We start from the raw sequence: 16,327 nt of genomic DNA on the forward strand, positions 1-16,327 counted from the left end.
TGTTCATGGATGATGCATGATCAAGCTGAATATTATTAAACATTAGTGGGTACACCTGTGGAAGATTTTGTCGGGTTGATAGGTGTAAGAACTGAGTCTTAGATGCATTAAAAACAACCATATTATTTTTACCCCAGTCAGAGATACGAGCCAAGTCAGACGTTAGGTGTGCCACAGCCTCATCCCTTGTTTGTTGAAGTAACTGTTGAGATGGGCGTTGTGGGAACCGAATGGAAAGGTGAAGGGTGGAGTCATCAGCGTATGAGTGGATAGGGTTAGATGTACAGCTTAGAAGATCATTGATGAATAAAATGAAGAGAGTTGGTGATAGGACAGAGCCCTGAGGAACACCACTGTTGATAGATCTAGGAGAAGAATGATGGCCGTCTACAACAGCGGCTATAGAACGACCAGAAAGGAAACTAGCGATGAAGGCACAGATAGAAGGATAGAAACCGTAGAAGGGCAGTTTGGAAATTAAAGATTTATGCCAGACTCGATCGAAAGCCTTGGAGATGTCAAGTGCAATGGCAAAGCTTTCGCCAAAGTCCCGAAAGGAGGATGACCAGGAGTCTGAAAGGTAGGTGAGAAGATCGCCAGTGGAGCGTCCCTGACGGAACCCGTACTGACGATCAGAAAGAAGGTTGTGATAGGAAAGATGCCTTAAAATTTTTCTATTGAGAATTGACTCGAAAACTTTTGAAATACAGGACGTTAAAGCAATTGGACAATAGTTGGAGGGTTGGGAATGGTCACCCTTCTTTGGGACTGGCTGAATGAGAGCAAACTTTCAGCAAGAAGGAAAGGTACAAGTTGACAGACAAAGGCGAAAGAGTTTGCCTAGGCAGGGTGTAAGCACAGAAGCACAGTTCTTGAGAACAACAGGAGGGACCCCATCAGGCCCATATGCCTTGTTAGTACTGAGGCCAGTGATGGCAGAAAATACATCGTGAAGAAATTTTAATGTCAGCCATGAGGAAGTCAGAGGGGGGAAGTGATGGAGGAACAGCACCGGAATCGTCTAAGGTGGAATTGGAGGAGAAAGTCTGTGCGAAGAGATCTGCTTTATCAGTAGAAGAAATAGCTACAGAACCATCAGAGTAGAAAAGAGGATGGAAGGATGATGAGGTAAAGTTGTTAGAAAGATTTTTGGCAAGGTGCCAGAAGGAGCAGGAAGAATTCGAGTTGGAGAGTTGAGAGCATTTAGTATGGATGAAATTATTTTTAGTAGAGAGAAGAACAGACTTAACACGATTCCGGGCAGAAAGGTAAAGATGATGTGATTCAGGGGTGGGTTGGCTCTGGTACCTTTTGTAGGCCCTCTCCTTGTTGCAGACAGCATTAGCACAAGTGTGATTAAACCAAGGCTTTCTTGCGTTAGTCAAAGGATACGAGAAAGGAATGTATGCTTCCATGCCCGAGAGAATAACGTCCGTAATGCGCAAGGCACACTCAGATGGCTCCCGGCCATGGAAGCAATAATCATTCCAGGGAAAATCAAAGAAGTACTGCCTGAGGGCCTCCCAGTCTGCAGCTCCAAAATGCCACAGACGACGTTTCCCTGGAGGGTCCACAGGCCGTACCGGAGGAGCCCAACAGAGAGAAAAGATTAACAGAGTAAACAGAAGGAATAGTTGTGAGGAAGAGGTCAAGTATGTTGGAGCTCTCTCCAAGGTGGTCAGGGATACGGGTAGGGTGCTGTACAAGCTGCTCTAGGTCATTAAGGATAGAAAAGATGTAGGCTTGTTCACCAGGTGGATCCGTGAAAGGAGAGGAGAGCCAAAGGTGGTGGTGAACATTGAAATCTCCTAGTATGGAGATTTCAGAGAAAGGAGAAATGGATAGAATGTGTTCCATTGTAGAAGTAAGATAGTCGAAGAATTTTTGATAGTCAGTAGAATTAGGGGATAAGTAAACAGCACAGATATATTTAGTCAGAGAATGACAGGAAAGCCGAAGCCAGAGTGTAGAGAATTCAGAAGAATCGAGTTCAAGAACACGAGAGCAAGATAAGTCGTTGTGTATATATACACAACAGCCACCTTTGGCTTTGAAATGAGTATAGAGAAAGTAGGAGGATACAGAAAAGGGTTTGCTGTCAGTTGCCTCAGACAGCTGAGTCTCCATTAGAAAAAGAAGGTGAGGTTTAGAGGAGGAGAGGTGGTGCTCAACAGAGCGAAAGTTAGAGGAAAGGCCGCGAATGTTGCAGAAATGAAAAGAAGAGAGTCAGACAGTGGTTCCAGGCACCTCGAGTCATCACCGGGAGAGGGGCGGATGGTGGGGGCATTTATGGTCCCCCCCCCCTGGGGACTCCGAGGCTTGGTGAAGAGACGCCATTTTAGTTGAATTTTGAATAGGAATTGTACTGTGTACTGTGCATGTAGTTTGGTGTAGATAGTTAGAGAAATTTGTACTGGAGAGCATGCTGGCCTACTCTCTGTGTAACTGAGACACTGAAAAAGTTCAGCAAAGGGGGATGGTCAGGAACTAGTCCTGAGGGCTGATGAAACGGGAGCTCCAGACTCCCTGTCATCAGCTTTCCATCCACCTCGGGAGTACTGCCCTGCTCGGGAGTACTGCCCTGCTCAAAATTGTTCCACTTAAAATTCAGACAAGACACATAAAATCCATCCTAGACAATTTACCTACCAATAAAGCTCCAGACGGAATTCCTCAATTATTCTGAAAAAGTGTTCCCCTGAACTTGCTTCTGTTCTAGCTAAATTATTCAGACTATTCATACGTACTTCTTCATTACCTAATTCATGGAAAGAAGTCAATATCTACCCAATTCCAAAGAAAGGAAGTTCCTCTGACCCCGCTGATTACAGACCAACAGCTGTCACATTTTCTCTTTGTAAAGTATTTGAAATTTTAATTAATAAACACATAGTTAAAGATCCTGAATCCAACAACTTAATCAGTGATAGACAACGTGGTTTTCGCTACGAAAGATCCACCATTGACATACTCAATCTCCTGACTCATACCGTTCATCAATCAATCGACCTACATGGAGAAACTCATGCAGTAGCCCTTGATATTTCTAAAGCTTTCGACAGAGTATGGCACCGTTCCCTGCTGTCCAAACTCCCTTGCTACGGACTAACGTCTTTTGTTCCTTTGATTTCCTCATATCTCAGTGACAGAAAAATAAGAGTGAAAGTAGATGATGTATATTCCAATTTTCACTCAGTTAACGCCGGCGTGCCACATGGATCAGTTCTGGCGCCAACCCTGTTCCTGGTTCATATTAATGATCTCTTATCTCTCACCCACAATCCCATCCATTCATATGCAGATGATTCAACATTTCACAGTTCATTCACTCTCAGACACCCATTTGCAAAGTCTATCTCTAACTTTCAACTCAGTACAGCTATTTCCATAAATCAAGACCTATCTACGATCAATGAATGGGGACAAAACAACCTTGTCTTATTTAATGCTAGCAAAACCAAATATATACAGTTTACTAATACACAGATATTGCCAGATATGTATATTACCTTCAGTGCTACTAATATTCTCATCTCCAAAAGTATTGAAATTTTCGGTGTCTCACTTAACAATGCCCTCAGTTGAACCTCTCATGTCAGATTACTTGCAAAAACCGCCTCAAAGAAACAGAGTCAGTAATTTCGTCACTGACGAGCAGTTAGCTATAATTTATACGAGTCATGTGCCCTCTCAGCTTGAATATTGCTCACCCTTGTGGAGTGGATGTGGAGAGGTTGCATTAAAACAATTAGACAAAATTCAGAACACAGCTGCTGGAATTGTTAATAACCTTGCTATTATAAATAAACTGCCTCCCCTACAAGTAAGAAGGAATATTGCCTCCCTTGCACTATCTTACAAGTATTTTTATGGCAAACGCTCAGATGAAGTTGCATCCATTGTGCCATCTCTTCATGCCTTCCCTTGTGCTACATGGGCATCTGGCAGTGCTCATGACTGGAACGTCACTCAGCCATATTGCAGAACTTCTGCTTATCAGAATTCTTTCATTCCCCGAACAGCATCTCTCTGGAACTCGCTTCCACAGAGTTGTTTCCTTCCAAACTTCAATCTACAGCAGTTCAAGTCCAAATGTTACAAACATTTTATTAATGGAGGACACCAGTAATCTGGTGTATGGATTATTTATTTTTGTTTTTACTCATTTGTTTTTCCTTCCTCTGTCCTGTTATTGAAAAATAAAATGAGTCACCGGCTGGTAGTAGGTATTCCTATAGACGATATAACAAAACATGCTGGTAGACCGCACAACGTGCCAAAGTTTGCATAATGTTTTACTACCTGACTATCAAATTCCTTAATCAGAGTTAAACTTTAGCTGCTTTGGCACCGTGTCACTAACGTATCATTTATCCATCCCGTCCTAGCTTCTTGCCACAGTCCACACCACCACCCCATCATTCGTCTCCCGTAGAGCCCCCCCTCCCTGCAGCCCGACCACTATTTGTCCCCTCCTCACCCACCTTCTTCGTGTCTCCCAGGCGCCCCACCCTGCCTCCTCCAGTGGCGCCACATCTTACCAAAATAGCGTCGATTAAAGAGGTCCTCCAGTTTCAGGTTCACGGTCAGGTGGGAGGAGGGTCACGGTAATTTTGTTATTATTATGGTAGGTGCAGGAAGGCAGATAATCTTATAAAGGCTTATATGCTAGCCGTCGGTAAATGTTGTGTGGTTCGTAATATTTGTCGAAAGTAACACTTACGAAATATGTAAGTTTCATGTGAATAAAATACGAATATTTATGGTGTGAAACTATATTATCAAAATATTCAATAAACGTTTTTATTTTCAGTATCATGTTAGGCGGGACACTTTATACATATATCACCAATAACTGCGCAGTGTCAATGATCGCCGAGTCCGATTTGTCCTAGCGACCGAACGAAACTTGAAGTTCATTTCCTGTCAGTGTTACCAGATGCGGAGAGCATTACACCACCAGCATGGTGTATAAGGTGTTTATGTCTGATATGTCTGCAGCTGTACAAAACAGTAGGAACAGAGAGAGAGAGAGAGAGAGAGAGAGAGAGAGAGATGAAACACCTGAACTAAAGGAAACTATCAACAAGAAAAAAAAATAAACAAAGGCTTAATAAAGGCACAACTCGAGAAAATTTATGGAATGGAGGAAGCCTGAAGCAACAAGCGGTGTTATGGTGGAAGAAGAAAAATAACCTTTTTGGCCATAGAGATTCTAACGAAGTAACATACACCTGAAATGAAGTTGTCAAAAGACTAGGAGAATTTTATGCCAAACTTTTCTGTAACAGTACCATAATCAAAGAATCGCGTCACGGTACGGAAATGATGGACAGAGTGAATTCCAGCATTTCATTCAAACAATTAAAGAAAACTTTGAGACAAATAAGGTAAGGGAATCCATGATGACAGCCTCACCACTGACACTACTAAGAATGCCGGAGACTTTGCATTTAATTAACTATCAAAATTATTAACGAAATGACGAAACCAAAGCAGTACACTACCCACATCATGGGTAAACGTGTCTTCTGTTATGGGTAGATTTTACAAAATATCCTAACGAATTAGTCCTGCACTGGATGTAAACCAACCAAGAGAAGAGGCCGAATTTCGTAGTAATTGTCTGATGGCGTCGTGTATTGTAATCATGCTATTAATCAAATGAGTAAGAACACTTCAAAATATAAGGAGCCATTGTGTATGACATTATTTACCCGCCCCCTCTCCGGAGGGGCTCGGGAACAGGTATTGTTTTCACTCGGTTTGTCTGTTTGTTTGTTTGTCTGTTAACAACTTTGCGCAAAAACTGCTGATGCGATTTTGACTAACATAACAAGAGCACTAGTGTCCACTTTACGGTACGACTGTGAATTTTGGTTGTCTGCTGATCTAAAATGTATGTTAGAGCGATACAGCTGGTGTCTAGGTGCTACCACGGGTCAGAAAGTTTACATGTAATTAAGTCTGTTACATAGAGGTAGGGTACCCTTCACTTCTTCAGTTTATGAAAAATAAGCAGCACAAGTTTCTCCGTAAGATGTGGCTAGAGAGATCTATGAACGATGATCTTGCTTTTGAGGTAAAAATAGCGATTAACGGTAATACAGTAACATCTGGACACATAACCAGTATGTGATGAGTAACGTCAGAGACACACAGGCCGACAGACAAGATATAGTGCCACATATTGTGAACAGCGACTCGTCCAGACGCAGAACTTACGAAGAGAAAATCCTAATTACAGCATTCATACTATTTCTAATACTAGACACAGAATAAGTGAATCTCATAGAAAGGCTTCCACACTAGGCCGATGCACACGAACCATGTTGGTTCCAACAGGCAGTCCGGCGGCCAGACGCCGTCGAGTTTTCTCACATGCATTCTAATGTAACTGTTCACATGACCCATCAAGCTGACGGCAGCAGCCGTCCATCAGCCGACCGACACATCACGGATATCTTCTTGTGAAATCCTGGCCGGCTAGCTGGCGACTTGACACCGGCCTGACGGGTGGCTCATGTGAATGAGGACACGTAGCTTACCCGTCCATTCCACGACTCGCTGTTATCTCCTTGTCCATATAGATAACACATACAGTTCACTGTTTGGCATCATGGACGTTCTTATGAAGAGTTATATGATATGACTATCAAGAAGTACAGTGATAATCTGCATAAAGATAAGATACTGAAAGCGATTGGCGAGGAAGTAAACAAACCAGGTGTGTCAATAGTTTATTATACATGAAATTATACTGTAACTTATAATCTCTGCAGGTAAAATTCACTGTTTTTCTTGCCTTAATACAGGATATTCTATATCATTCCCAAAGGTACTGCTCCGGCAGGACTACTGAAAAATTTTTCATCTGCCAGTTCTATATACAGGGTCCAGAATTCTCCCTCGAACCTTCTCTTTTTCAGGGACTGGTGTACCCATAACCTTTTCCTCCTTCCACGAACTTTTTCTTCATCTTCTTCTAATAGTAGAGCAATTGCCGCCAAATTCCTTAGAGACCGACCTGGCCATGATCCTCACGCAACATCGAGCACACCCTGAATGACGATGCTGGATGGACCGGGAACACGTCATGTGAATGCACATTCTGACGGCGTCATGCCGGAGGATTGCCTGTCGGAACCAAAACGGGTCGTGTGAATCGGGCTTAAGTGGTCACAGCCTGGCATGTGAGGTGGATAGCTGAAATAGGCGCGGTCGATGTAGCCTGCCACTACGCGAAAGTCTGTGCCAATGTGGCCTGGTACAGAGGTGCATATTGTGGAACACTGCCCCAACACGCAAGACATTCGAGTACTGTATGGATTTAGCATGATTCAAGACTATTCACAGAAAACTTAGTCCCAATTGTCATGTGTAAAATAATTTATGAGATTTTGAAAACTTACAATTGAACTACTGATGGAATGAATGTTTATTTACAGTGAAGATATTTATTTGCATATAGCTGGACTACAGTCGAGTGATTACATTTTGAATGTTTTCTTATTTTTACAGTACGTAAAACGTCTTCTTTGCTTTATCAGTGTGCATGTGTTAATGTGCACAATATTATGACAATGTTCTATGTGCTATGTGTTTTGAAAAAAGCAATACTGTAGTCAATCTCTCTCGTCTCTCTCTCTCTCTCTCTCTCTCTCTCTCTCTCTCTCTCTCTCTATCTATCTATCTGTGTGTGTGTGTGTGTGTGTTTGTGTGTGTGTTGAAGTCAGTTGTGTGTGTGTTGAAGTCAGTTGCTTGGGTGGGTGAGGTGGTTCAGGTTAAGTGGTGGGTGTGGTAGTTCTGTGCGTCTCCATTGAGGGGGGGCATGTTGGTTGGTATGGGTGGTGTGTGGAGTGACTTGGGGTGAGTTGTAAGGGAAGATGGGCTGGTGAGCGGATGTGTGGAGTGGGCTAGTTGGATGAGCGGCTAGATGGGTGGGTGGCCAGGGAGGGGTTGGTAACTTACGGTAGACTCGGATAGGGTGGGTTCCCAGGATGATTGGGGTTCGAGAGATTGGGTGGGATGGGGGTGAATGGGGCTGGTTAAAAGGGTGGTTGGGCGTGCGGATGGGGTGGGTGGACGGGTGGATCGGTGGTAGGAGTGGGTGGATAGGATGGGTGGGTTCCCTGGGTACAGTCGATGGGGAGGGTGGGTAAGTATTCAGAGAGAGGTGGGTGCATAAGATGGGAGGGATGGGTGGGAAGATGTGATTGATGACATTGTTGGATACGCCAGGTGGGTGGCATCCTTGTGCGGGAAGGGTGGGTGGCATCCTTGGGCGGGAAGGGTGGGTGGCCGGTGTTGGTGGACAAGATCGGTAGCCGGTTGGGTGGCTGGTTGTGTTCAGGGTGGGTAGGTGAATGGGTGAAAGTAGTGAATGTATTGGGGGGCATTGGTGAGTGAGCTTGGTGGGTGACATTTGTTGGGGGGAAGGGTGGATGGCCGAGATCGGTGAGCAGGGTAGACTGTCCAGGTGGTTGGGCAGGGTGCGTGATCAGGATGTGGTCAGTGGGTTATGTTGGATGGGCTGAGTAGATAAGTGGATGAGTGGGTGGGTATATGACTCCCAAGATGACTAGGAAGGAGAGGGATTTATAAGTCTGTTAATCATATAACACGTCCCTATTACTTGGGTTTTATAATCTCGTTTATAGGACGTTAGATAAATGTTTGAAACCCAATCTCTATACGATGGGGTCATTCTACTAAAGTTTTCTAAAACTTCAAAATAATTGCTTCTCATGGAACTAAAGGTGGCTTTACACATAATAAGTGAAAGTAGCATTGCATGCGGCATGACGTGAGAGTGAGCGAAGCTTCAGATCTCCGATTCATCCTCCTAGGAAGTCAGTGTTTTGGTGGGGGTAAGGATAGCGTGTGGCGGCATGGACCTATACGATTAACTACTCATATGCTGGTGACTCCATCCATCAGCTTTCCATCTACTTGTCACAGCGTCCATCACAGCAGCTACTTCAACAAAAACTAGATGAGGCTATGGCTCACCAAATTTCTGACTTTGCTTATATCTCGTATTGAGATAAGAGCATTCTTGTTATTTTTAATTCAAAAGCTAAGTTTTTACATCTTTCTAGCCACCAAAATCTTTTATATTTCTTCATTGTTTCTCAGCATTCATGGGTTCTCATGTTTTAGGGATTTTTCATGGAGAGAGTCTATTACCTCTCTTGCAAAATGTGTGTCCAAGAGATTGTCTGTGCTAAGATGACTTCGTGCCTTCTTCACCACAGTACAACAGTTGACTTTACACATGGGTTGTATTAACCCACTTGTGGAGTACAACTCTTTTGTGTAGGGGGAGGGGGAGGGGAGAGGGGCTTCCCTTATACAGCTGTTCTCAACACCGTGGAGTTAAAGGCATTTCGTCTAATTCTCCTCCTCTTATTGACATCCTTCAACCTCTTCCTTTTCGCTGCACCGTTGCATCTTTTTCTCATCTGTACTTCTGCTTCACTGATAACTTCTCTTTTGAACTTTCTGCTTGCATTCCTCCTCGATAATGGCAGGCGCATAGCACCCGTCTAGCAGCAAACTATCACCTCTTCTCTGTCCAGCTCTCTCATGCAAGAGTTAGCCAATCCTCCCAGTATGTCTTATATGTAACAGGTCAAGCCTGGGATTGTTTTCTCTCTGTCTGGTTTTCCTTCTGCTTATTACCTCCAATTTTTAAAACTCATTATTTCCAGGCATCTTGAAATGTACGGATCTTTAATTTACCTATTACTTTTATTATCTTGGAGGAACTCATTTTACGGGCTTCCAGTCTTTTATTCCTTCTTCCGTACATTAAAAACACGTTAACAAACACGCTTCACACCGCAAAAAAACTACCTCAGGGCAATTGAGGCCTGGTTCGAGGAAAACAGGCTGATAATCGCAGCAGCCAACTTCGCTAATACACTCATCAGCAGCAGCAATTATGGGCACATGTACTCCAATACAATCACAATTAACATCTGTCCACGCCACACACACCCTTTGCTAAGATCCTTGGAGTGATAGATGAGACTGGATTCACCTTCAAGAACCACATGCAGGACATCAAGAGGCGGTGCTCCCTCAGACTAACGCACCCAGGTACTTATGGGTAGTTACAGGGACACGCAATACATATTAGATCATTGATGACCTGTCCTTCCTCTCGGCATGGGCACCCATCCTATCCAACTCTCACTATAATACCTTGCACACCACACAGAACAATGCCACAAGTGTCAGCGCTCTTCACATCAAAACCATTCCCACAGCTCATTTAGCTAAATTCCTCCCTGTTAAAAAAGAAAAAAAAAAAAGCGTTTATATGAGAGGCATACAGTTCTACACGGCAGCCTGTGCTAACACACAACACAAATGTCTTTACATAATAGAGCCTTACAAACAGTTATACATAAAATACAAACATTAACACACCCTCTACAACAGCTTCTCACCCGCATTTCAATACTGGCAATGAAGAAACCTACATACTTGTTTCACGTGCAGGACAATAAAACACCTAGATTAGAGCTCTATTACAAGCCCCTCTCCTGATACTCACCCATCAAAGGTATCCTTAATTAGGGTTGATTGAGTACACTTTGCTATGCTTTGTGCCTGGATATCATCTAATCCTCATCAGTTACCAGTCACAGATGACACGTGCCCTGCATGTAGAATAAGTCCACACAGAGCAACAAATAATGGAGAACTGCGCAACATATGCCACACAAAGACGCAGACACAACATCAATGGTGTAAGAAAAATTAGACGACCCCATAGGGGTAGTAACTTACTTGCGGTCGACGGGTCTCTTCAGCCGGACGGACCTGGTTTAGTTACATCAACAATACATATTCACAGAAAGCAGAAGTTATAGGCTATGTAAATTACACTTCGGTAATATTTTTATATTTTTTTATTTTTCATGCTGGATTAAAAAAAATAATGTAGTTACCAGATCCGATTACGGTGTGTGACTTGGAAATGTAAATTGAATACTGCACATATTATTCGATTAAGAAAAATAAATAAGTAAGGAATAATGTCCCCTTAAGCTACTGAAAGTAAAGAAAGCAAGGTTACTGTTTTCAGTCACGTGTGAGAGAAATGATTACCATGTGCAAGATGTTGGCTTCAGTTCGTGTTTCATTTATGGTCTAAATTCACGACACTACTCCTTTGGAGAAGAAAAACTTTCATTATCACTAGAAGTAATGATGACAGCAAACTCCATATATAAATATTTACATACATACTGTACATTCATACATACATTCTATATATATATATATATATATATATATATATATATATATATATATATATATATATATATATATATATATATATATACACCGTGTGGTTCAAATTATACCGACAAACTTTCAGGGTGGATGGATCCAGAAAAGAGAAGTAAAATTACCTCTGTGCATTGTAATCCGAAAGTGTGTCGCTGATGACATAAAAGTGATTTAACTATCTCAACATGGAGATCAAGTCATGATTAACAAGAATCGTTGTCAAGGCACAGCAAACCCGCCCACAGCAGCCAATGTAGTGCTGACTCATAAACACAACAGGATGTCTAGTCAAACATATCCCATATCAGATTTGGAGTAAATCGGGTGAAAAAGGACGATTTTATCCCCATTTGAAATTTTAGGTCCAACCCACCTGACACTGACCCCCCTACCGCTATCTAGGGGGGAGGGGGGATGACGCCCTTGATGTAATGGGGCGTATTATAGATGCAGATTTGAAAGATGCATCTTTAGGCTTTGGTTTCATGTCGATATGACGAATATGAAAGGAGTTATGGCGAAGAAACGATATTTATCCGTCCTCTTCTTCTTCTTTTTTTTTTTTTTTTTTTTTTTACATTTCTTGGGTCTACAGACTGTGGCTTGGCCCAATTTGGCCCACAATTTAATCAGGTGATCAAAAGGTCATAGCCCATCATCCCCGTAATTTTAGTCAAAATCTCACCAGTAGTTTTCGCGTAAAGTTGTTAACAGACAAAAAACAAATAAACAAACATACTCGAGTGAAAACAATACTCGTTCCTGTGCCCCGCCCGGGTAAAAATTCTGGCCGGCTATCCGAACACCTGCCCCTCCCCTCCCACTCCCAATATCCTCTGAGTTGCCGAGGTGTCGGGTCTGCAGACATACACATTGTTTAACATACCATGTCACTGAATCTTTTAATGCTGATTTATGGATATGCTTTTGGTACAGTCGGATGCTGGACTTCAAACTACGGCTCACTTACTTAATGAGGAGGACAGTAAGCTTTCGTACAGTATTACCCGTCCGCTCGTGGACGGGTATTGTTTTCACTCGGTTTGTCTGTTTGTTTGTCTGTCAGTTGACAACTTTACTCGAAGACTACTGGTGCGATTTTGATTAAAATTACACGGATGATGCGCTATGACCTGATCACCTAAACAAATTTTGGGCCAAATTGGGCCAAGGCCCAGGCTGTAGGCTCCCAAAGTGTTAAAAACCGGGGATGGTAAAAATCGTCTTTCGCCATAACTCTTCTCAAATTCGTTATATCGACATGAAACAAAAACCTAAGGTGCATCTTTCAAATCTGCATCCTATAACATGCCTCATTACATCAGGCCGGTCACTCTCCAGTTAGCAAGAGGAGAGTCAATATCAGATGGATAGGGCAAAAAATTTCAACTGGGCATTAAATCGTCAATTTTCACCCGATTTACTCCAAATCTGATATATGACATCTTTGACTAGATATCCTGTTGCGTTTATTCGTCAGCATTAAAATGACTGCCAGGGACGGGTTTGCTGTGCCTTGGCACCACTTCTATTTCTGTATTTAATTAAAGCACTACCAGACTACCTGCCCTCACATTTTATTTTATCCTCCGTAATGTATCGTACAGAGTTAAGAATAATAGGGAAAATAATAAAATGTATGGAAATCAAGTATCCTTCTGCAAACACATGTTGACTCTCACTGGTGTAAAAGGATAGCATTCGAAACCTTGAACTTTGTGCAGATATCACAATGTTGCTGACTTAACAGCATCTCTATTAATGACAGGTAAATAACAAATAGCCGTACTTTATGTTATTCCCAACGGCTCATATTATATGTATTGTACAAAACTGTAAAGCAGTGTACTCATATGATTATCCCAGACTGAAATGATGGGGTGGGCTTCGCAAGGGTGTAACCCAATAACCGAATCGCACATACTGAAACACTGGAGTAGGACCAAGGTTGGGGTGGGGGGTAGGGAGGGATATCATTGTTCGGACGGCTGACCTCGCCATTAGCCATAATGTTTCCACCTTCAACCAGCATAACCAATTCTCAACATGGTGGCTGATCAAGTTGCGAAGTTAGGTTGCTAACATGTTGCTAACATCCACCTCCTCCAATATGCCTTAAGTAAGATGTTACATGTTACCAATTCTCTACCATACCAGTATGTATTAACAATGACAAATGGTTTATTTCCAGTTAATTACTTGTATTTAGAGGCTGTAACAAACCGCTAAGTTTGAAGCACCGCTAATGCTAATTATAATGTCTCAATCAAATTTGCTATGCATTTATTGACAAACTCATAAGGATATTTCCTGTTACCTTACCATCCTGTACTGTAACTATGGTTAGTGTTTGCCAGTACAATTTGAAACACTCAATATATATATATATATATATATATATATATATATATATATATATATATATATATATATATATATATATATATATATATATATCATACATCGCACAACTAAAGCATAGTGATGAATAACCAATATATTAATGGCTATGGTTGCCATGCATAAGGTATGTAGCCTAAATTAAATTCTTTGAGAGTGTTTGTACTACAGAATGATCTGTGCGAAATGCATAGTATGTGGTAATTAATAATTTTCCTTTCATGTACTCTTTTTAATTGTGATGAAAATACACTTACTTTGAAGCCTACCTTGCATATTGGAATCAGTAAATATTGTTCCATGGTTTAGGTGGGGTGCGGAGAGATTTATGTGAGGGAGTATGTGTGCTACTGTTAGTATTACAGAGGCCGGTTTGCACACATCGCCGTCATGGTTTGGCATCTGTGCTGCACCCTCAAACAGTTTTACGGTCATTACTGACAACTGATCCGTTGGGCAGGACAACCCTTTTTCTCACTCATCCTATGCACACAGGTGTAAGTGACGTAGACCTTCTCTGTATCACAGTCTCACAACTCCGTCTCCTGGAACACTGGAACCTCATAGCTACTGGTGTCTCTTCGCTGGGCCCTACAAAGGAAGAAAAAATATATAATTCGGAAGTGCCAAAACTGAATATATAATTATAAGAGTGATGTTTAGGTACACCACAGACATAGTTTATTACAACTACACTAACTAATGTACTTATTCAAGATGTATTCAGTTTTCCCTCGGGTGTTCTCGAACGCATTTTACACTCTTCTCACGGTAACTACAGCACGTAACTGTTATGCACAAGAAAAAGAAAATACACATTACACTTATGTGCCCTGACTTGTAACTCACCTCATCTGTGTAAAGAAAGTATTCACATCAATTAAGATTATCATTGTTATGGGGAAAAAAGTTTTATATGCCAAGCTATGTTCGAAATCACCACATTCACATCGCACACACAAAAATATCCATATACTGCAAAACGAAGAAGATGAAGATATGGTCTCTATAATTCGGATATATAGTAATGACGCTTTCACGACAAATCGAACAAGAAAAAAATGGGGTTGATTTCCCCGTGTATATTACAAGTACGACAGGAGGATGCCAGAATCCATCGCATACTACCATCCAGTCCACTGAATCAGTGTTGACGCTTGATGACTGCTGAGAGGAATGAGTGATTATGAACGCACAATTGATAACAGAAGTCCAAGATGGTTAAAACGGCCCTGATTATTGCATGTTTACCTAGTGGTCGGTGGGGGCGCCCACCATCCACCCACTTAGTGTAGCGGTACTCTTTCTGAGTAGGTCTACATTGAGTGGTAAGCCAGATGATTTCCTGTAAACCAGGAAATCATTTAATAGGCTGGGTGGTAACCTTATAACTAACCAACACATGTTCCCTACGTATCAATAAGTGGGTTGGCGGAGGGTTAGTGCACCTCCCCGGAAACCAACTAACTAAAAATACAAACAAGAAGCCTCAAACCAGGGCTGACAAACAGGTGACCACCAGGGACCGAACAAAGGACATGGCACAGATTGCAACATGAAATGTAAAGGTGCGAATGATGAGATGAAAGAGAGTGAGACTGCCCAGGTGCTTGTGGGTGTAAAAGTGGACATATGAGGATTAACTAAGACTAAATGGCGAGGTGAGAGTGTGAGAGAGTAGGAGGATGGAAGGGGTATGCTTTATGCGCGGGAGTAGGTGAGAATGAGAGTGCAAAGGCGAGAGAATAATTGTACTGTTGTGTGTATGAGATCGATTAAGAGTATAAGAGAGTGTGGATCAGTTGGTTCAACGATTGTGTGAGTAAGATTGAAAGTAGGATTACAATCGTGGGCAATTGTGTGTGTGTATGCGCCAATGCAAGATTGTGCAAGCAGGGTGAAAGAAGAGTTCTAGTCAAATTTGGAAGTGTGCATGGAAATGTTTAGAAGCAATGAAACAGTGTTTTTGATTGGAGATATGAATGGAAAACTAGGGAATGTGACGGTGGATGGAGTAGTTAGTGGATGATGTGTGCCTGCAGAAGTAAATGAGAATGGCAGTGCTCTAGTGGATATTTGTGCAGGGAAAGGGTTGGTGATAGCCAGTACCCTCTTTAGGCACAAAATTATTTACAGATACACGTGGCGAGTGATGAGAAGGGACGGTGGTGAACTGAATGAACGTAAGGCAATGACTGATTATGTGTGTGTGGATGACAGAACGAGAAGGTATGTAAGGGATGCAAGAGCATACAGAGGCTGAGGGAATGGACTTTCTGATCATCACTTGGTGGTGGTGAAAGTCAGTGTTCATGTGCAGTGGAGGAATAGAAGGAGATGAGGACAGGAGGAAGTAGTCCATACAAGGAGGGTAGAAAGGTTGCAAGAGGACTGAGAAAAGAAAGAATATAAGAGAGTAATGGAGAAGCGATTCGGTAAATATGATTTGGAGCAGATGAGGGAAATGGAATGTTTGTGCAAGATATTTACAGATGAAGTCCGTGCAGTATGTGAGGTGGTGTGTGGGTGAAGAGAAGACGAAAGGGCGTGCAAGGAACAGCATTTTTTTTTTTTTTTTTAATGCGAGGAAGAAGGAACCAAAGGCCATGAGCCCGCAGTA

General features: G+C 42.1%; 1 protein-coding gene across 1 annotated transcript in view; it reads right to left on the bottom strand.

Moving 5' to 3' along the window:
* Positions 1 to 14,237: 14,237 nt before the first annotated feature.
* Positions 14,238 to 16,327, bottom strand: part of LOC145415020 (reelin-like) — a 71,219-nt gene continuing 69,129 nt past the window's right edge. Inside the window, exon 4 of the mRNA XM_080284436.1 lies at positions 14,238 to 14,298. Coding sequence (XP_080140562.1) covers positions 14,238 to 14,298 — 61 coding nt within the window. The remainder of the gene's footprint in view (positions 14,299 to 16,327) is intronic.

The sequence above is a fragment of the Coenobita brevimanus genome, chromosome 101 (genome assembly GCF_032717465.1).
Source record: "Coenobita brevimanus isolate Jiangsu-jjx chromosome 101, ASM3271746v2, whole genome shotgun sequence".
NCBI classification, from domain to species: Eukaryota; Metazoa; Arthropoda; class Malacostraca; order Decapoda; family Coenobitidae; genus Coenobita; species Coenobita brevimanus.